The sequence below is a fragment of the Bemisia tabaci genome, chromosome 5 (assembly GCF_918797505.1).
Source record: "Bemisia tabaci chromosome 5, PGI_BMITA_v3".
NCBI lineage: Eukaryota > Metazoa > Arthropoda > Insecta > Hemiptera > Aleyrodidae > Bemisia > Bemisia tabaci.
This window is the reverse complement of record NC_092797.1, coordinates 41,062,275-41,084,422: the sequence shown is the minus strand read 5'-3', so window position 1 is coordinate 41,084,422 and position 22,148 is coordinate 41,062,275. Positions and strand designations below refer to the sequence as shown.

Below are 22,148 nucleotides of genomic sequence, written 5' to 3'. Positions count from 1 at the left end.
ATAATCGTTTAGAAAAGGGAATGTACAAATTATATATTAATATATTTTCTCTTTACCTATCCTGTTTCTTTCTTTGCTACATTAGTTCTTTAAATTAAATTAAAATAAATGAAACAAGGCGAATTCGAAACTTTTTTCTGATAGTTCTGTAAGTGAAATTGCGTTCAACATAAATGAAGGCGCTTCGAACACCGATGATCCAAAAAAATCGCCCGCGAGTAAAATATGAATAGTAGATAGTAGGACACACTGGACGTTGCCTAATTTTCTTTCTTTGATGTTTCATTTTTTCAAAAGAAAAGTTGATTTGAAATGTTGTGAGTATAGTTTTTATATGAGCATGTGGAAACGCACATTATTTTGGGGCGTTATTTTGTTCGGTTTCCTGTAAAAAAAAATACAAATCGCGAGGAAATTAGGCAACATGAAATGCAGTTAGGCTGGATCTGATAAAACCCGTCCAATTCCAAGTATACACGTTTCCTACGTTGCAAAATTTCTGCCATATTTTGATAGAATGAAGGAAGACCAACCAGTTTCCGCTCATGAAATTTTCCATCATTTTCCCCAACTACAGTGAAAGAATATTCCATGAAAATTTCCTGCATCAGAAAGTTATTAGTTTTTTACCCCCCCCCCCCCCCCCGGGTTTTTAAAAATAATTAAAGAAAAGAAGAGCAGATTTTGAAGCTATGCAATCAAGTTGCATTTTTTTTCTCCATCGATCGTCTCTTCCCCGGTTTTATTCTCATAATCAACATGCTTCATTTTCACCCTCTTGTTCGGGTTCAAATTACGCAGGGACCCTTTCCACAAATCACGTCACACGTAAACTTGATCGAACACAAAATGAAAAGTTACTTTTGGCTGAAGCTGTTTCCATCGGTGATGATAAAATTTTTCCTGCTTCTTAACTCAAGTCCTCTTTGCTTTAGACACGGGCTGAGGTTTCTCCGTAACTCAAATTTCCACTCCTAGCCGCCTTTTCCCGATTTGCCTGGCCCTGAATTGGGTCACATTTCTTCGACAGGCCACGGTTCGAATGATGCAGTATTGGTAAGAATAAAAAGGATTTCATTGATGTTGGTATCCATTCACGCGACCATAATTCAAAAAATAAAGCTGCGGCACAATAACTGACATGTGTAAATAGAGCCTCAATAACAGGATGGCATCATATTGGCGGCATACATTCTGCTGGTCGAACCCAGTGAACTAGTCACATGGAATCGAATAGCTTGAGACTCATACCATACCTATACAGGAAGAGTTGATACCGAATTTTTGGGGGCAAAATTGTCTATTTTTTACACTTTTTTTCCTTTTCATTCTAGAGAGTGAAGAGAAGACGCGCCAATAAAATTAGTCACAGTTGTTCCTATGGCAAAAGCGACGGAAAGTTCGAGAGAGATTGCGAAGAAACATTTTGAATTCGGAGACGGGAGGTGTCAAAAAGTGTTCAATTTTTCTTTTTAAAACTGAATAATTAGCGCGAGAGTTTAGATGAGGTGAGAGAGAGAGGAGCGATTTCGACGAATTAATTGAGAAAAAAAAATTAAAGGGAAACTGACATTGAATGCTTTAAATGAAGTCTTCACGTATGACTTTGGTTTTGAATTTAAGGGCTGCTTTAAGACATGTTAAACATCGATGGCAAATCAAGAAAAACACGGATCTCAGCTTTGGACATTTAAACTCCCTTACCTAATTTTAAATTTTTGAGGGATGTCCGATGTTCGTTTTTACACGTGTTTCTTGTGACGTGTTTTTAAGCCCTTCAAGAATACTATTTAAAACTGTATTATAAAAATGTTGGAAAATATTCCCTTGAGAATATGAGATATATAATGGCGGAAATTTGGACACTGCGCGATCAAGAAACATACGCGGTTTCTTCTGTTTTTTAAATATGTAGTTCTTAAAATATACAAAAATCTTCAATTTACTCATGAAAAAAAGTTTTTTTTTCTTTTTTCTAGGAGTCCATATTCTTCTCCAACACTGTTACAACTTACTCGATGTTTAGGTATGAAGTCTATGTTGTGTCTTGCTTTTCAATGACTGTCAGTATTTATATTCCTTCCTCTTTTCCTTGCGAAAGTTTTTTTCTTAATTTAGGCAAGTATCCTTAATTAGTCTAGTTTTATTTTAGCTCCACTAGAAACGACGGAACATGTAATTAGGCAATTCAATGAAATTACACGCAATAAAATAGAGGAAATCTGGGAACGCACGATCAGCAACGTTGTAGAATCTATGCAGGCAAACATGTAAAAAATAGAAAAAAGGATACACAAGATTCAGCGTTTGCGCGTAGCTGCCAAATTGCAGCAAAAAAATCAGCATAGCTTGTCTAATTCGTTCAAAATTTTAGAATGGCAGCCTTGTAAAAAAGCGCCATGATAGAGCATCCGAGAAATTGATTACGCACCTATTTTTATGACGCCTTGTACGGGCCGACGACACACAAGGAGGTCCCCATCCTCGTCAACTTCCGCTTCTTTCCCGGATATGTACGGGAAATCAGGTGGATATTTGAAATTGAAACTGGTTGTAACTACTGGAACAGAAAAATCAGAAAAAACAAGGTGAAATTTATTGAAAAATAAGTCCATGTATCATGCACGGCATTTTTTCCGACTTTTTGATTCTCGCCAGACAACCGCACTCCCACTCAGAGGCGATTCGCGAAAGTTGACAACTCTGTTGTTCGTCCATTTAAATGTATGTAAAATAATCGATCCTTGGTGAAGCAGCTCACCTCATCTAAAATCGATATTTTCAATGAATTTAAATGAATGAATAGTTGTTGTTCATCCATTTTAATATATGTAAAATAATCGATCTTTGGTGAGGCAGCTCCTTCATCTAAAATCGATATTTCCAACTTGCAAAGTTGCCACTGCTCCCCCTCTCTCATTAATTACGTTCCCCTTTTAAGTTTTTTTTAGAAATCAACGGAGAGAGGCTGAAAAAAAGCTGTTTTTAAAAATTTTGATTTAAAAATTTCATTCTTCTTTTAAAAAGAAAAGTAGCTTACTTAAGACTAGGTTAGAACCCCCCGCCCCCCTTAAAAAACCCTGTAAGACGAGCTCAAGCCCCCTTAAGCAACTTATACGTAATACTTGGCAGGCCCCCGTGCCCGTGGAGCCCATTACTGATGTCGGTTAAATGGGTATTTTTGGGTTGGCATTATTTCTGGAATGAAAATAAGTTGGAGAAGGTTCGGACAGTCAGTGTCAGGGCTTAGGGGCGCATCTGTGTCCGAACACAGCTGTGCTAAGTCAGTTACGTCACAAGGTAAAATTTATGACCATTCAAGTTGTGCCGTTCATTTTACGCAAAATTCTGAGGGAGAACGAATCGCATCTGTGCGTCGATAACAGAATTTTCTATGTCCTTTTGAGGGCCCAATACGTCCAGGATTCAGATGAACGGATGGAGAAAAGCTTTATCAAAATGCTCTTAATGATCGTCGGTAGAAAGAGTAATACTTTTTTCACTTTGTTTGCCGAAGTTTTGAAAGCAGAACTGATGTTAATTGGAGAATAATCGGTTTAGCTAATTTGAAGATTGTTTCGACAATTCTATTTTTTGTTTTGATTTCTTCCTGGATTTTATCGGGCTTGATTACGGTTTATCTTCGCTTCGACAATCAGAGTTTTTAAGAGAAATTCTGCGCTCGTTTAGGCTGTTTAAAATCAGAACCAGGAAAAAGCACGAAATTAGAAGAAAATCACATTTTATACAGTGAGCCTTCTTAAGCCAAATAAGATTCAAAAGAATGGAAACACTGGAAAAATTATACGGCTGAAATTGCACCTAAAAATTGTATTCTGATTGTTCCTTGTGCCGTAAATTGAACCCTCTGAAATTTTCGAAGTGAAGGTGTAGGACTTAGAGCCTAAGGGGCTTGACTGCATTGCGATGTTTCCAAGTTTCACTTGATCACTTATTTTTTCATTCATTGACGGTGGTATGTCAGAATCACAAAACAAATTCACGGAAATTTATTGTAGCCGTTCCCCAGCGAATGAATAGATTTTAAAATCTAACTTCGCAACGTTGCTAAGTTGTTCAGCCTCCTTGGCTTTTATCCCTTCAACTACAAAGTTGTAGTTCTTAGAAAAAGTGTAGTGATTGTTGGCATCTTGTACGGTATTCCATTGACTTTGGTAAATTTTCAGCCACTCTGCATGTAACACTGGTACGGATTAATCAGGGATGTTGGAAAGCTTCATGAGGGAGCTCCGCTATAAGGCGGATCCAGCCATATGGCAACACCGGATTTCCTCCATCTAACCTAAACCTATGCTAAATAATCGACTCTTTTCGGAGCACCTGGCCCCTTCAAGAATCGATACTTTTCTATAGGTTTAAATGGAGAAAAGACAATGTTGCTAATTCGCTGGATCCGCCAAGGTCCGCTTTCAAACCGCAGTTGGGGCTAGTTTTTGAATGCTGTTGACGAGTTTCCATACATCCAACAAGGGACATGTGAGCGAATCTGATGCGAGTGTATGTATTTCATCTAGAACCTAGAACTTGGAGGAGTGCATCTCCTTTGAAATGCAGACTCCGCAATTTTCCCCTTGACAAAGCATAAAACGAGAGGTTACTCGACTGTAGGTACATTTCATAAACTACATAGTTTCAAATATTACAGTCTCTGACTCGCAGATCCATTGCTGAGCCGAGTGAGCCGCACAGCGTGTGCGTGGGTAGAAGGCTTGAATGCTAGGTACATCTGAATTTCGCAGAAATTAAAGGTTTTTTCGAGGCACTTGATGGATTTAACCTTTCATTTTGTCTATTCAATGTTGATATTTTTTGGGCTGATGCTTTTATTGAAATTGTACGAGATAATAATAGGGTCGATTTTGAAACTATTGGAAATTCTACCTTTTTAAAGGTTAAAAAGGTAGAATAGCTTTAAGGCTTTTTAAAGGTTTTAAACCTTTACCTGATTCATAATTTACGTCCGATCGGGGTAATAATAGGTATCGGATTTTGAGATTTCAACAAAAAACTCTCAAGTTCCCTAAAGATCTGTGAACTGTTTAGTTCATTCCTGTGCCAATAAATAACGTCAAGTTACATTGTAATCCAGCATTTTGTAATCAGAACATGACAGAGTAGAATTTTTAACACTTATTCCTTTCCGAAAATAATTTTTTTTAAAGTTGCAAACTTCAAATCACTAGAACCTTTGTTGTGATTTGGAATTTTTGAGTGCTCTTATGTCAAGATAATTGTAGAACACTCCTCTATGCTCTGTTGTCAATAACTCAATCATGACTTTACTTGGACTGGGTTCCTTTTTCCCCTAAGCGACCATTAATTAAACGAGATAATATTGAAAACTCTTTTTTTCAGCATCGAAAGAATCTTACATTTATTCCTAATTACTTTGTAACCTGTTCATATTTTATTCATATTAAAGCGCACTATCTGATTGCGTGCCTTTCGTCACACATGAAATAACGATTAGCTTCTGGAGCAGAAGGTTATCGGAAAAGGGAAGTAATTCTTTAATTAGATGAGATGCCTGTAAACTCTCAATTCAGTAACAGTGCTCTGTTCATAGCGATTGAACAATTGCCCCTATTCCAAAACCAAACCCATAAATCTGTTTAAAATCGGAAAATATTGTTTTCTATTCTAATGCACTCTATCGAGCAATCAATTTTGAACTTCTTTTCAGTCGAAAGAGAAATCGGGATATTTTTGAGCAAGTGAGGAAAAAATGACCAGGGCCGGATTTACCTACTTGCCGCCCCCTTCTCATTCGTTTTGAAACATCAATAAAAACCATCAAATGAACGTGCCAGCGGGGGAGGGGTGCATAAGACGCGTTTACCCGTGTTGGACACATTTTTTGCGAACATAGAGTACAGTTAAGTTTCGTAAACCTATCTCTGCGTGGACAAGGCAGGCCTTCCATTCATTAGAAATGAACGAAAAAATTATGAAAGAACAAACATGAATGTGGATTAATGATTTTAACTTCCGCCGCCGCGCCGCGCTGACCGCAGCGTGTTTGGCGCAATGCATGAAGTATTCCGACAGTCTTGTAGGCGCTGCGAGTTTCACGCCGACCGCTGCTGAACGCACTGTGATTGACGCAATGCGTGAAGTATTCACGCAGTCTTGTAGGCGCTATCCGTTTTACGCTGACCGCAATAACCGCACTCCGTTTGATGCAATGCATGAAGTAATCGTGCAGTCTTGTAGGCGCTAATATGTGTTACATGCCGATCGCCGGGCCGAGGGCTTCTCCGTTTCATCTCAAGTCCTTTTCATCATTTCTCTCTAAGTGACGCCGTTCCGGGCCAAATTGCGTGTTTTAACTATTTGGTTTCTCTCTTAACTTGAATAATTAAAGGTGCTGTCTCTTGTATCTCTGAAAGACGACAAAATTAGAAATTATTATACTCTCAGGAAATGAGAGATAATGTCGCCTTCTCTCGTGTGTAATTGTTTTTTCTGAATACGATTTATTCATACCTGCATTTAAAAAAATTGCAAAATTTGCCGCCCCCTATAGATTTGCCGCCATGGGCCGCGGCCCACGTGGCCACCCCCTTAATCCGGCCCTGAAAATGACTATACATTTTTTCAGGTACAGTCCCGATTAAAATTATTTTTTGATGACCTTTCGATCAGCAACATGGACATTGGTAATTGCTTGTTGATTTATTGGAACGATGATTATTTAAGATTATGATTTGCCTTTATTTTCACCTTGAAAAATAATTTGTAATTCTGGAAAATATCACTAAACATAAAAACAAAAATTACATTGAAAACTAGTCGGTACTAGTTTCAGCTGTAAGCTGGCTCGTGGAAACGAGTCTGATAAACCTGAGTCCCTCCACCTGCAGAAAGTTTTAAACAATTTTACATTTTTTTCACCCCTTTTTTTCCAAAAACGTGCACACGCGAGCAATGAGCTAGACATGCAAAAGACGTCACCGATTCACGAGCGGAATTTTCCACTCGCAAAAGCTTGCAAAAGTGTATTCGTATTCCTATTGGATGGCAACCACTGATGACTAAAGGTACGAGCCAACAAAGTGCGGCTGCAGAGGCTTGAAAATAAAAGCATCTCTACGTTCGGATTTTGTACATCAGGTCGAGAATTGATCGAATATTGCCAAGATCAAGATTTCGAAATGATCCTTGACTTGGGGAGAGTAAATCCCCCTCCCTCCAATTTTTAGAAAACTACTAAACGGAGATATTAAGATGAGTTTCATTTCGATCGGCATGAATGGTCAAAAAAAACAAACAAACAAACCAAAAAAAAACAAACAAAACGTGAATCGATTGACACCGACTCGAGTGACACCGATTCGACCAACGATAAGCAAAAATTCGAGCGATTCACGCGCGTCAATTAAGTCACTGTCGATCAATTCATGTTCTTCTTTATCTATTTATCTATCGATTCATATAGATCGAAACGACATCCACCGAATATTAGGTGCAAAAAATTTCAAAAAGTTCGATGCCTCTTTACGGATTCGCAAAAACTACCCCGAATCAAGTAATGAAATATAAAATCATGAGAATAACGCTTGAGGCGCGAAGCGCTATGGGGGGCGCGAAGCACTATCAAGTGAGGCATAGCCCCCTGGTCAAATAAAAATGGGCCTGTTGCAAACTTTTGCTAGAGCAAAACTAAGAGTTGTTTCTTACAGATAATGCCCTAAAAATCACGATGAGCGCATCGGCAAAGTCTGAAATTCACTCATAACTTCACAATCTGCGTAAGAAATTTGCGGTTTTTTGAGCTTCCCGCTTCGAAAACGATACTACGGTACAGGTGAACATTTTGTTAGAGGAGTCGTTCCATTGGCGGCAATACTCATCATGGTCGACGCCAGTCCGCCAAAACACGTGTAATGGGACGAGATAACACCTGAACAGGATTAAACCACATAACAATCGGCGTGTTTACGTTCATATTTTCCTCGCCCGCCTTAATTGACCTTGAACTCTCCTCGAATTACGCGAGGAACTGCGCAAGCGTCGGCCATGATGAATATTGCCAACGATGGAGCGACTCCTCTAACAAAATGTTCACCTGTGCAGTGGTATCGTTTTTGAAGCGGGAAGCTCAAAATAACGCAATTTTCTTACGCAGATTGTGAATTTATGAGTGCATTTCAGACTTTGCCGATGCGCTCATCGTGATTTTTGAGGCATTATCTATAAGAAACAATTCTTCATTCTGCTCTAGCAAAAGTTTGCAACAGGCCCATTGAAAAATCACGTTCGGAACGGGATTATCATACAGCAAAGGAACAAGAATTCTTCCACTTCTCTCTGAATAATTTTACTCTCATAAAAACTCTTCGGAGAATAATCGAAGAAAATTGGTTGGCTCCTAATATTTCTTTCCTTCGGCGAATGTTTTCTGTCCAAGAAAATCAGGGAATCCCATTTTTTCATGGCAACTAGAAGAAACCATAAGTGCAGAAAATTTGCGGGGTTTTCGAAAGTTTCACGGCATTTATGATAGGGGGAAATGGAATACTCATTTCGTCGCTACTCCGACAAAAGGGCGTATCTCTATTTTCACATGAGACCTGGAAGGCACAGGGTCAGTGAGAGTCATATGGGGATCAGGGCTGGCCTGGAAATTGAGATACGCCTTTATGTTAAAGGGTTGACTATTTGTTAATGGGACACTACATGCAAAAAAGCGCACTGCCTCTCACGTAGCGCAGTCGTCATAATTCAGATGACCTGCTCCGGATCCAGAAAGTTATATCTCTAGGTTACCATTTACCAATGAAATCACTTGTGCAGGTAGCTATGCCGCGGGCATACTGCCGTGCTAAGGAAAAACGTCGTATGAACCTTCAGGCATTGCCAAATTTCCTTTGATAAAACACGAATTTCCTAGAAAACTTGTGGAAATTTTCCTTCCAATTTTCAAGAGGATTTTGTTCACAATTTCACCAAAAGTTCCTGAAAATTTAAAAGAAAATTATTCATAGCGTTCCTCAAAAATAAACATTTTATCGGAAGAAATTTGGCAACTCTCGAATGTTCATGCGGCGTTCTTCCTGAGCACGGCAACATATGTAGAAGCCGAGACAAAGAGAGACCGTCCACTGTCTCTGCGACAGGTGGAAACTTTTTCTTTCGGAGATTCAATCATATTTGTGGACAATTCTAAGGGAGCATCAGCGATCACCCTTTTTTCGGCTACTGACCTACCCACTGGGTGGATGATGAGATCCGAGTGACTTTAGGGGCCAAACAAGTTTGTCGAACTTCGATTTGTTTTTGCGCATCGAAATACCAATCACGCTGTTCAACATACATACCGACGTCAACAGTTGAATGTTGGAGTCCCAAAAGTAAAAGCATCCACCATTGCCTAGATATCGATGGAGGGTCTCCCTTTGTCTCTGGGTGGAAGTCAGTGAACCTATGTTAGTGACAAACTTACATGGACGAGTGACATTGGTAATGTACACGTGTAACTTTTTAGAGCAGGTCGTCTGAATTTTGACAACCACGGTAGGCGTACAGTCCGTACAGCAGTGCGCTTTTTTTGTGTGTCGAGCTCGGTGTCAACAATTTTGAAAAAAAGGCAGCATACCGAAAGTTATGGGCTTGAAATCCATCAAAAAAGGAAAAAGCCGAACTTTTTACTCACATTTTCCTCTTTTCCCAGAATTTCCAGATGAAAAATTTTCCCCTTAATTTTCCGAGTTTTTTCTTTCAGAGGATACAGAATGCCCTGGGGCACTAGACAGCTTGACTGCGGGAGCGTTTGCCACACGTCAAAATAATACTATTTTCTTATAAAAAATGTTCTAAAAGAGCCCCCTTTCGGAGCTACAGCAACACTAATTATCGGGAATATAATTTCTTTCTGCATTTTGACGCCGATCCTTTACGTGTACTAAATCGCACAAAAAATAGCTGACCCTCCCCTTAATTTATAGCACTGAAATCATCCACGGCCTTAAAAATATCGGAATATTAAAGGAGCATTTCTGTGGGTTCAGAGGGTCTGACATTTTTCAGGACTTTGAAGGCAATTGGAGTTCCACTTACGCATAGCACCATCTGCATCAGATGTAAAATTATCTGGACCATTGGATACTAGAATTTTTTTTTCCTCCGGTTTTTCGCTTTCGAGAAATTCGCGGTTGAACACCCAGTTCACATGGGTTAAAAAAAAGAGAATCATTACTTATATTCTATGTTTCAAATGCCACCCAGAATGCATCATATCTCCACGATATTCGAATTCGCCGTGTCGTGTCATTCAAGACCTCAGTGCGAAAAGTCACGAGCGTTAACGCACGATGTGACTGCTTCGTTTTAATGGATGTGCGGGATGACACGTCGTCTTGGATGGGGATCATACATAGTTTTTTTTTTTTTTTTTTCTGTCGTTTTATGGCTTTGTGTCTAAGCACCTGCAGCCAAATCATACATAGTTCATAACCTCACTTTGATGGCATAAGTTGGGAGAAATGGAAAAAAAAAAAAAAAAGAAAAAAGAAAGGAAAAAAAAGGAAAAAAAGAAAAAAAAGGAAAAAAGGGGAAAAAAGAAAAAAAAGAAAAAAAAGAAAAAAAAGAAAACAAAGAAAAAAAAGAAAAAAAAGAAAAAAAGAGAAAAAAGAGAAAAAAGAGAAAAAAGAGAAAAAAAAAAAAAAGAGATAAAAAGAAAAAAAAGAAAAAAAAGAAAAAAAGAAAAAAAGGAAAAAAAGAAAAAAAAGAAAAAAAGAAAAAAAAAGAAATATTTGAGTGTTAAACTTTTTCAATAAGAAATTTGCCAAAATATATTTTCATCTGCCAATGCTATTATCTGCTATAATAAACAAGGAAAATTCAAAGAAAATTTGAAGAAAGAATCTGGGTTGGTTTTTTTTAGGTGAGTAAAACAGGAGCAAAGATTAGTAACGCCACTACCACTACCCACTGTGAAATTGTTGGATTCCCGTGCGTTTTCGTGGTTTACCCTGAAGGTTCCTGTGTTACTGATATTTTTGCCGCAAAGTCTAATTCATAATTTTTTGGTTTTCCGGTTGTCAAGAATTTTCTCTATGAAACAGGAAACAACGATGGCAGTTATTTTTGAAATCGCTTAAGGTGAAGAGAGGAATACAAAAAATTGCGTCATCGTTTTAATCAACGGTATTGGTATGCCGCATCACGTAAATTTTTGTTGTGGAGCGTCGAATTTCAAATTGTCGGTCTTAATCGTCGCGCGGCCGTTTTCTCCTCAAATTTTTGATGAGGAAACGTAGTACGTGATACTTGCCTTCGGTCACTATCTCCGACCCATTGTTCGGCGAAAAGCGGTGGAAAATTGTGAATCAAGTATTCATAGCGCTCGCAAGGCTTGCATTAGATTTACCACTCCTGTACATACGACCTATTGGTCACATAGTCCACAATTTTGCACGTTGGTTATTCTTTGAGTTTCCGACTACTTACAAAAATATGTCCATCCTTTCTTGCAAGCTTGAAAAAATAGAAATGAAATGAGTTTTATCCGTTTCAAATTGCTGGTCTTGCACGTTTTCAATAAAGTTAAGTTGCGCGCACTATTTTTTTTATTTAATTTTACCGTGATACCTTCTTTTTCATATGTTTCTTTAGGCATGGGGTAAAAAGATTCGAATTTTTGCGTTTCGTATTGTATGAGCGGCCTCCTTCCTTGCTCAGAATGCTTCAAATCCCGACATTATTCTCGATATTTTTTCCGCGGCTATGTTTTGAGAACATTTCTGCTCGGATCATTGACACGTGTTTCGTAGTGGCAACGCCCTCGTGCATACCCTTGACTCACTGATCTCTCATCGGACCTCGCGTCGGCGTGAAATCCGTATGCGTCAGGAGAGAAAGTGGTCCGGAGCAGTTGTTGCAAGTTTTAGAATTTCACTCGATTAATTTTTTCTGCGGGGCTGAAGACGCATCTCTGGTGCAGCTTTTCAAAAATTAAGCCTACATTTTTAATTCGTTGAAAAGAGGTACCCTAAAATTTCTGCCGCCGATTTGGTGTCTGCAGGTTTGGGGAGGATAAATAAATCCCTTGCTTTTCCTCGGCCGAAATGAAAAAAATGTTCCAACCCTTTTAATCAGCGATCAACTGTTATGTATAATAGGAGGTTGAAAACCTCGACTTCTAGATCTGGAATTGGCACTTCAAAAATAATACATCTTTTGTTGACAAAAAAAAAAAAAAAAAAAAAAAAAAAAAAAAAAAAAAAAAAATGGAATTGATCTTACAAAAATATTTTTTTTTTGGTTGAGAAAGAGGCGATGAAAAATTACAATTTTTCAAAATATTTGTTTCCACCGTCATGAAAACTTAAAAAATAGGCAGAGCTGAAGGAAGAGCGGGAGGAAAAATTCCGAATTATTTGACATGGGATTCCTTGATAATTCCCTGTTTTATCTTATAAACTTTTAAGTTTACGCATCTTTCTCCTTGCTTTTGTTGGATTTCATTGATTGCAAAACGTGAAGGCCGAGGCCATAGGATAGGCCATCCATAAATTACGTCATCTTTTTTCTTTAAATTTATGCCCCTCCCTCCATTGCGGGGAATTCTCTCTTGCAAGTCCTCCCAACCTCATTTAAACGGGTTTGTCCGATAGTCCTAGCCCCCCCCCCCCTCTTCCCTCACAAATACATATATTATGGAAGGTTCTTAATATAACAAGGTGGAGAAATGGTGCTGGGTCCACATCGTTTAATATACACACTGGTTCTTAATATAGACACTTAGGCCTAATCGGGTTATTGACAATTTTAAGAAAACAAATACTATGATATTCCCCAAATTTTTACAATCATAATTTGAACAATATCAAGATTGTCAATCATTTCTAACTGGAAAAAATTGGCAATAATTCAATGATTTTTTGGGAGAGAAAGCGAGAGTTTTCTGGTCACCGATTGGTTAGAAACGATATGTTTTCAACTTCCAAATACTTGGATCTACTTCTTGACAACACAGCTATGGAAAAACACCTAAAATATTTATGACTGAACTAAGAAAATCTGGTGCTGAAAATATTAAGCTACCAAGAATTTATCAATTTTCACCGGCGTTTTGCAAAATTTCGCTTTCCTCCGAATGTGAAAGTTAAAGGTTAACGGTTTCCAAGATAAAAAATCCATGATCAATAATTTTTTGTCGTAAACTCCACGATTTTTGTCAGAGTTTTTCCTGATGCCAAAAAAAATGTCCAATTACCGGTGTTTCCGATTTTCTGGATTGCTAGACATTCTGACTTCAGCTTGCCTGACAGCAAGAGCGATAAACGATCAGATGGATTTTAAGTGCACTCAAAGTCAAACGGACGTTTTTATGTTAAAAGGAACTATGTTACACGCAAACCCCATGCGCATAGTTTCTTTTAGCATAAATACGTCCAATGTAACGCCATGCATTCGAGAGAGATTCGTGCGTTTGCCGCATGAGCTTCGCCGCACAGTGGTTCGAGTCAATAGGCGAGGTCGGACAAAATTTAGAAACTTTAAACGCGCTTATGACTCCGATTATACAAAAATTTGAGGTTCTAAAAGTGGTTCCATTGATTTCCTCGCAGAATTTTCCTCGAAAACCACCCCTTGAAATTTAAAATTGAGAAGAAATAAACGGCAAAATTTGAAGTTTTAGTCAAAAATTTCATGTCCGACGTCTCTGATGGACTCGATCCACTGTGCGCCGTCGATCGGGAGTCACAAAACTTATCAACGAGGAGCGATGAAAAACCAAAAATATGAACGAGGAACAACCATAACGTTCCGGTTTGCACAAGTGCGATCGTGAGTGATCCCGGCATACAAGTCAAAAATTATTGTTGAACATTCCGTTATTTTCCAAACGAAGGGACGTGACACCATTCCAAAGCTGTAAAATCGCAACCTTGGAAGGGAGGGGGGGGGGCGAAAGTTTTCCGGAAGAGACGTTTCTTGAGAGAGGAGAGGAGGTCATAACTTCAAAAAATCTCCTAAAATACCTTAGAATGGACTGAAATCGACCCGACTCAACACAATTTGAGTGAGAAAAGGGGAGGAAATTGCCCCCTGTGTCGTACCCAAATTATCCTTTTATACAGTGGCGATTGCAGCAAGGTGGCAGCACTGTTGATACTCCATTTATATCCATTGAATATATTGAATCTAGGTGAGGCAGCCTGTTTCACCTAGAATCGATTGTTTTACATACACTGAAAATGGAGGAAAAAATAGTGTTGCCAACTTTCAAGAATTGCCAGTGTCTTATATTGTAGGGGTACAAGATATTATGTATAGCAAAAAATCATCTATGTTCGCAGCTTCAAGTTTTCCATTGTAATTCTTGACTATTCCCGTTATACGTCTAGACAAAACATCCACTTCAGAAATAATGCAAGTTTGAAATAACTAATTATCGCTGACCTTTGAGCAAAATTTCCAAAATTAAAAATTCAAGCTTAAGCGAAAAGGTACTGATGACGATGTGCAAGAGTTAGCACCCCGGATGGAAATGACAGTAGCGGATATCAATTCGAGGGATCAGTAATCAATTTCAAGGTCATCGAAACTCCTGCTAATATATAGGAGCTTTCTGGCGTGAAAGAAACAAAAAAGATATTTGAAAAATTTCGACAAAATTCCTGGTTGATAAACTCGATCCATCTTTCAGCCTCACAAATAGGGGATTCGAAACGTTTCATTAAACTTGTTGTTGACCAACAGTATGTTTGAATGAGAAAAATACAAGTATCAAGCGTTCCGTCATTTTTTAGCTTTTGGACCGAAAAATTCCACGGATCAGTATCATCCGAATAAAAGTGTTGCCTTATTGCAGTCATTATTACAAAGTTGTTCAAAATTTCTTTGCACGACACATTCCTCGACATCAACTCTACAACTATGTAAAATTTTTCGAAGTTCAATATCAGCGATTGCCACATCAGGCGTTTTGGAAAATGGCAATTTCAATTAAAATATACGCTTAAACCTACATATAGTGCAGAGTGCTACACCAGAAAAAAGCAATTCGCGTGAACCATATATGTACCACGAATAAAAAAATTGCCGGTTGAAAAGTATGTAAAAGCACTCTCTGCGTTTTACGCTAGGTTTGAGTGATATTTTTTTCTTCTTTTTTTTACCGTCTGTCACGCAGATGTTACTACACTCACAGTTACAGAAAAAAGGGAGGAGAGTGAATTTCGTTTTACTTCATTCCCTGGAATCCGTTAAAAAATTGTTCACGCGCAACAATGTAAAAAATCGTGTGATCTATGGATTCCTTTTTCGCCGAGCCATCAACAATAAATGCGATTCTGCATCATTTTAGATTCCTATCCTTCTCAAAGCCTTAAAAATGAACCGGAGTAGAAACACGCACGAGATTTTCCGAGAAACGTATAAGGCTGAAATAATTTTTTGCTTCATGATTCCTGAGCTACGAAAGTATCATCCAATCAATACATTTAAAGAATGATTTCTGAGCACTTTCATACATTTTCGGTGGTTTTATCCGATCGTGTTTGAGAATGAAATAAGGATAAAAAAATGAAAAAAGAAGAAGAATAATAATAAGATGAAGAAGATGGAAAAGGAGGAGGAGAAGAATAAGAAAGTTCCGAATATTTTTCTAAAATTTTCTGTAAAGATTTTTCATTGAGTGAAGAAAATTCAAAGGATATTTCAAGAAAATCTATTGTTAATTTCATTTTCTTTAAAAAAACAGAGCTCAGGACTGCAACGTCGCAATTGGAGACACGCACTTTTTAATTTCAGCCATGATGGCGAGTTTAAAACAACGATGATATTAATTTTCTTCGTATACTATAAACAATGGTTAAAATACATTCGTGTTTTAAATAAGAGAAAAAATGTGCCCTTGATACAAAGAAAACATTTTGCGCATGAGAAGATTCTCTTTAAATCAAATAAAACAATTTTCTTGAATTTGAAACAAATTTTTTTCATCTATTTGTTCCAGTATATTCGTTAAACGCTGAATACATGTCTTACGCGTCTGGGCTAGGCAAGAATATGTCAGCACATGGACATCTGACTCATAGGCAAAAAGTGGTGGGATTTTCCTAAAAATAGTCAGTGGGTTTACGGAAGCTTATAATGCCTAGTGTTAGCGCCGCCGCCGCCGAGGGGCTGATGTATGTGCTTACAGCTGAGCACGAAGATCGAGGCTTTCACTTTCTGTGTTATTTTTGAAAGATAGCTCGTACACACTATACCCCGCTTTACATGTATGAGTTAAACTTTTTTTTAGAACTGGAGGACTGGACAGCCTTCAAGACTCTCTGCACTATGGATCGGTTAATGATTTCAAGAAGTGTCTGCAATCTGACAACAAGTTATGTTATTATTAACAGTGCTGTCATTTTATTTTACCGAAGATTCCAAGGGTCCCGGAATGAATTCCGATTTCTTAAAGTTCCGAGAAAAATTCCGGAAAAAAATTTCGAAATAGTTTCGAAGATCGTCTAATTTGATTTTAAAAAAAAATCGGCCAAATTACGATTAACCCCGAAATTTCGTGAAAATTCCGCTTTAGGAATTTCGAGGATTCCAATTATTTGAAAAGTACTATAAGTTGGAATTAATCCCGGGAAATGGCAGCACTGATTATTAAGTGCGTGTCCGTTCGGGTATTTATTATTTTTTTAAGAGGATCGCCACCCTGCGATGTAGCAGCATTTTGAAGATGTTGGCACCATTGTTATGATTTCCTCGATAATAATATTATCACATGAATGATTATAAACTCATTCATGATGGCATCATTTTCAAAAACATTTGAAACGATATTCACGAACTTTCCTACGGTACTTGTGACAAAATTTTAAAAACGCTTTTACGTGAATTTAAAAAATTACTCTCCGAATTAACTAGGTATTATTAACAATATTCCGGACAATTCGTCAACAATTTTCAAGTATAACATTTTAATTTCCTCGTTTCCCAGCATTTTCTCTCCCCCCCCCCCCTCCACCGGCGGTGTTAACCACTAGTTGCTTCCGAAATGCCTTCGACTATTTTCGATATTTCCGAATCTTCAGAAACTTCTCAAAAATTCAAAGATGGATGGTTTTAAAACGGTATGTTGCTTAATTTTCTGATAAAATAATTATAAAAAATTAAAGGAAATTACACAACGTGTAAAACATTTATGGATTATGACTTTTGGTGCTAACTCTTGGCATCCTCGATTCCTCGTTGCGTGACTGCTGCAAATTTTAGCAAATGCAGAGATTATTGACAGCGTTGAAAACAAAAAAGCCATAATCATGAGGTGAGGTGAGGGGACGATAAGAAATAAATTGGTGAAGTCATGCCTGAATTTTGAAAATCAGCCGAAACACATTGAGCAATACCCAATTTTTCTTCATGTTATATTTTTTGCAATAAAACTTAAGCGACATAACGCCTTAAAATTTTAAGAGTATATTCTTTACAATATCTAGGGAAAAGTTCCGAGGCATTAAGTTGCTTGATTCTTCGGTAAAATAGAAAACTTGATTGTAAATTACGAAACAAGTTATGTAGATAAGCTGTCATTTGTTGATGCCGTACAACCGACAACAATATACTTAATCTACGGAATAAGTTGTACCACATACAAGAAAATTATAGTTCTTGAAGCCTTTGCATTTGCCCGTAACAAGCGCCGAACTTCGGAAAAAAGCGATTTCGGGAGCTTAAATGACGTTTTGGGGCCACTTTAGCCTACCGTAAGGGGGGTAGGTAATTACCTGAGGCCAAATCTGTTAAAATATACTTAATCTACGCAAAAAGTTGTGTTAGAAACACCATCAATAATGGGTGTTGAGCATCTACAACTCCCTTAAAAACGGCAGTCAAATCGGCGAAAAGCGTAAAAATACGCTTCTTCAGTTTTACGCGCTGCATCTTTCCCCTGTTTTCGGCACCATTTACCCTTGACGTAAAGGCCTCAAATTTTTTTTTACAGTGTTTTTACATCAAATAGAACCAATCTAGGGGGTGCTGCTCATTAAATTCCAAAAAGTCCAAAATAAGGGCCACCCTACGACAACACTCCTTTGCGCCGTAGCAAGATTTGGCAAAAGCACGAAATAAGTAAACCATATTTGTTAGTAGTTAAAAAAAAATCCGTTCGGATTTCTGGCCAGTCGTTTTCTTCCTCGCAAATACTGATGGATTTCGGTGTCTCTGTGCGTTAGACATAGATCTGAATAGATTGACTAGTCACGAGAAAAAAAAAAGTGGGAGATCCAGACATAGGTTGGCTACGAGGAAAAAAGCAGGGAATCCCCATGAGGAAAGCTGCTTGAAATCCGACATGTAAGTGGGTATGAGGCTACAATTGATATTCAGTGCACACTCTCAGCTCTTGCTACAAAAATGAACTGAGGCAACGTGGTTAGGTACTAAAAACAGAATAATATCAACCACATTCTGTCGTCAAAACACTGAAAAATAAATATTTTGACATGAAAAAGGCCATCAGATTTTCCTACCTTTTGTTTTGTTTTGAAGAGACATTTTAACAGATGAATTGGACTGCATTTTGCAACATAGAACTACAATATCTGGCTCATTCGTAAAAACACCGATGAGCATTGGGAAACTAATGTTACGAGCGTTAATTCTAAACTGAGCCAGAAATTATAGGTCCTAATAGCAAAATTTGGTCCACTTAAAAGAGATCCTCCCCTCATAGCCGAGTAATAAAACAACTTTCCCTGGTAAAAATTGGCGATAAGAGCTGCGTTTCAAAATACCATAGGAATTCTTATAGCCGGCTAAAGAAGGCTACAGAAAATCATATAGCTGGCTGTAGAATGCGGAGAAAATCATACGGCCGGGCTATACGCAGCGATAAAAAATTATGCAGCCGGGCTATAGTTCCTATCGCCGGGCTTTATACTTTATCGCCTGGCTGTTGCTTTTTCGCCATCGATTATAAAAGGCTATAAGAAATTGTGTAGAAATCAGTGCGCTTTGGAAATCATTAAGTTTGATACGGAAACATCTTTATATTTACAAGACACACATTATATTTTCCTTTAGTACATGTTTTTTTATCATCAATTAAAATGAGAATAATCCATACAGGATGTGCAAACATTTCAAAATCATAAGTTGAATAACGCTGACTCCGCCAGAATAAATATTAGAGCCTAACACAAAGCGGAGCGGCGACGCACTGGCGCCTACAAACCTAACAGGGATACTTCACGAATCGCGCAACGCGTGAAGTATCCCTGTTAGGTTTGTAGGCGCCAATGCGCGTTTCGCGCTGGCTGCCCGCCTGCCACGGCGCTTGAAGCAACTATTTCACACCAGAGGTATTGCACAGTATCATACGAAACTGAAGGCGCTCTAATATATTAGTAATTGCAGGCATCCATCAAAAGTACGGAGCTTTCCTCGCAAAATAAATCAAGAAACTACGGCCCAAAAAGAGAGCAGTATTCCAAAAACTCACCAAGTCCTAGCATCCGTAATTAGTAACGTTTATCATACACTTTATCGCCTGGCTGTTGCTCAATCGCCATATCGGCTATAAAAGGCTATAAAAGGCTATAAGAAATTGTGTAGCCGGCGGCTATAGAAGCTATTGGAAATACAGCCGGCTGTAGGTCTATGGTATTTTGGGGCACAGATTCTACTGCCAATTTTTAGCAGGGTTCCTACGGGGGATGGAGTCGGAAGGGTGTGGGGGAGGTGACAAGCGCAGTGACAGGAAAGGCGAGAGGGTGGCAACTTTAAGAGACGACTACGGTCATTCTTCGGAGGAACTGACCTGCCTATATTTGGAAATTACGAATCTAAAGTGGTCAAAACTTATCCACATTTAAATCATCTGTTAATATTACCGTGCCGAGAGAGTATGCAGTAAGAGCCTTGAGACGTTGCCAAGAAAAACTTGGGAATATTTTTTCTTCTTCAAAAATTTTCCGAGTTTTATGCGCAATTTAATTTAATGATTAAGACTGATACACAAACATAGCCCGATTAATTTAACGAAAGAAAATGCGAGGAGATGGGAAACGGAGGCTAAATACAAACGGAATGCCTGGGAAGTTTCAGGGTTATTTCAGCCCCCTTCCTCTTCCAGCGCCAGGAAACAGAAAAATTTCGAGGAGGGGGTTGAAAACCCCCAAAACATCCCAGGCATTTTGTTTGTTTGTAGCCTCCGTCCCTTCGTTTCCCATTTCCAGGCATTTAGTATCGTTTCATGATCCCAAATGAAATGGCCGCACGAGATTCAACATCCATATTTCCAGGAATCATGAAGGATCATCGCAGGGACCTAAATCCGGTGTGCTTTCCCGTCTAGCCCTTCAGGAGCCGCGAGGGTGGGGGGTGGGGAGGGGTCACGGTCAAAGGCCTAACGTACCGACCGCCATAACTTTTGAACAGAGCAAACGATAAACTTCAGCTGAGCTCAGCTTTCGCTCAGTGGAGCGAGTCAATGAGAGGAGTTGGACAAAATGTAGAAACATTAAAAGCTCGTATCGATGACAATATGGAACGTAGAGGTTTTGAAAGTGGTTTTATTGATGTTCTCATGCAATTTGCTTTAGAAAACACCCCATAAAATTTATCATGAACATTCGCGAAGAAATTGACTTCAACACTTGCAGTTTTAGTTGAAAATTTCATGTGCAACCAGGGCCGGATTAAGGGGGTGGCCACATGGGCCGCGGCCCATGGCGGCAAATCTACAGGGCGGCCAATTTTGCAATTGTTTTAAATGTACCTAGGTATAAAAAAAAATCGGATTTAGAAAAAAAATTACCAATGAGAAAATGCGACAAAATCTCTCATTCCTGAGAGTGTAGAAAGTTATAATTTTGTAGTCTTTCGGTGATGCAAGAGACAGCACCTATAATTAGTCGAGTTAAGAGAGAAACCAAACACGCAATTTGGCCTGGAACGGCGCGACTTAGAGAGGAATGATGACTAGGATTTGCGATGAAATGGAGAAGCCCTCGGCGCGGCGGTCGGCATATAACACATATTAGCACCTGCAAGACTGCATGAATACTTTACGCATTGCGTCAAACACAGTGAGGTCAGCAGCGGTCGACGTGAAACGCGTAGCGCCTACAAGACTGTTGGAATACTTCACGCATTGCGCCAACAACAGTGCGGTCTGCGCGGCGCGGCGACGGAAGTTAAAATCGTTAAACCACACTTATGTTCGTTCTTTTATAATTTTTTCGTTCATATCTTATGAATGGAAGGCCTTGTCGACACAGAGATAGATTCACGAAACTTAACTTTCGCACAAAATTCCGTGAGCTTTTGCTAGTAGTGTTGACAGGGCTTTCCCAAAAAATGTGTCCAACACGAGTAAACGCGTCTTATGCACCCCTTCCCCAGGCACGTTCAATTGATGGTTTTTATTGATGTTTCAAAACGAATAAGAAGGGGGCGGCAAAATACAGGCGGCCCATGGGCGGCAAATAGGAAAATCCGGCCCTGTGTGCAACCTCTTTGAAAGGCTCCTTGAAAGGCTAGAGTGCCTTAAACTTTTCATTTATACAGGGTGTTTCAGACCACCCGTACCAGGCCTTTTTCTCGGTTGGTATAGGTCGTACGAAGTCGGAGACCGCGGGGTTGAATAGGGAATTGACCCCAAGGAATCCGAATTTCGTGGTCCCGAAACCCCCCCACCTCCCCTTGGGGGGTAAAGGGGGGGTTACGATGCTAAAAGTCACGGTTCCCGACCGAATTGCGGATAGATCGCATCAGAATTGAAAAGCACGGAAAATTTCACGTGGAATTGACCCCTAAAAATCCAAAATCGGACCATCCAAGGCCCAAAAATGACCCCCTAAAGAGGGGGACAGTACCCCCCTCCATAATTTCTCTTTGGTCTCAAAATTGACGTAAATTCTCCAGAAAAAGACGGTTTCTCAGGTAATCGACCGCGAGAAATCCAAATTTCATGGTCCCGAAGCTCCTCTAGCTCCCCTTGGGGGTTAAACGGGGGGGCCCAATTTTAAAAATCGGGGCTCCTTTCCGAATCGCAAATTGATTGCATCCAAATTGAGGAGCAGAACACATTTACATCTTAAGTGACTCCTAAGAGTTCTAATTGACCCCCCTGAACGGCAGAAAGTAACCCCTGAGGAAGGGGGCTT

At 39.0% G+C, this 22,148-nt stretch overlaps 1 protein-coding gene across 3 annotated transcripts in view; it reads right to left on the bottom strand.

Annotated features, from left to right (window-relative positions):
• LOC109040763 (methyltransferase-like protein 22) overlaps positions 1-22,148 on the bottom strand; it is a 29,177-nt gene that overhangs the window by 3,358 nt on the left and 3,671 nt on the right. For 2 of the 3 annotated variants that reach the window (XR_011899914.1, XM_072300727.1), the window contains exon 2: positions 2,432-2,560. Coding sequence is in view for 2 of the 3 variants with exons in the window: in XM_072300727.1 (XP_072156828.1) it covers positions 2,432-2,560 (129 nt within the window). In the remaining variant the exon portion in view is untranslated. The remainder of the gene's footprint in view (positions 1-2,431; positions 2,561-22,148) is intronic. The other variant, XM_072300728.1, reaches the window with a different exon arrangement.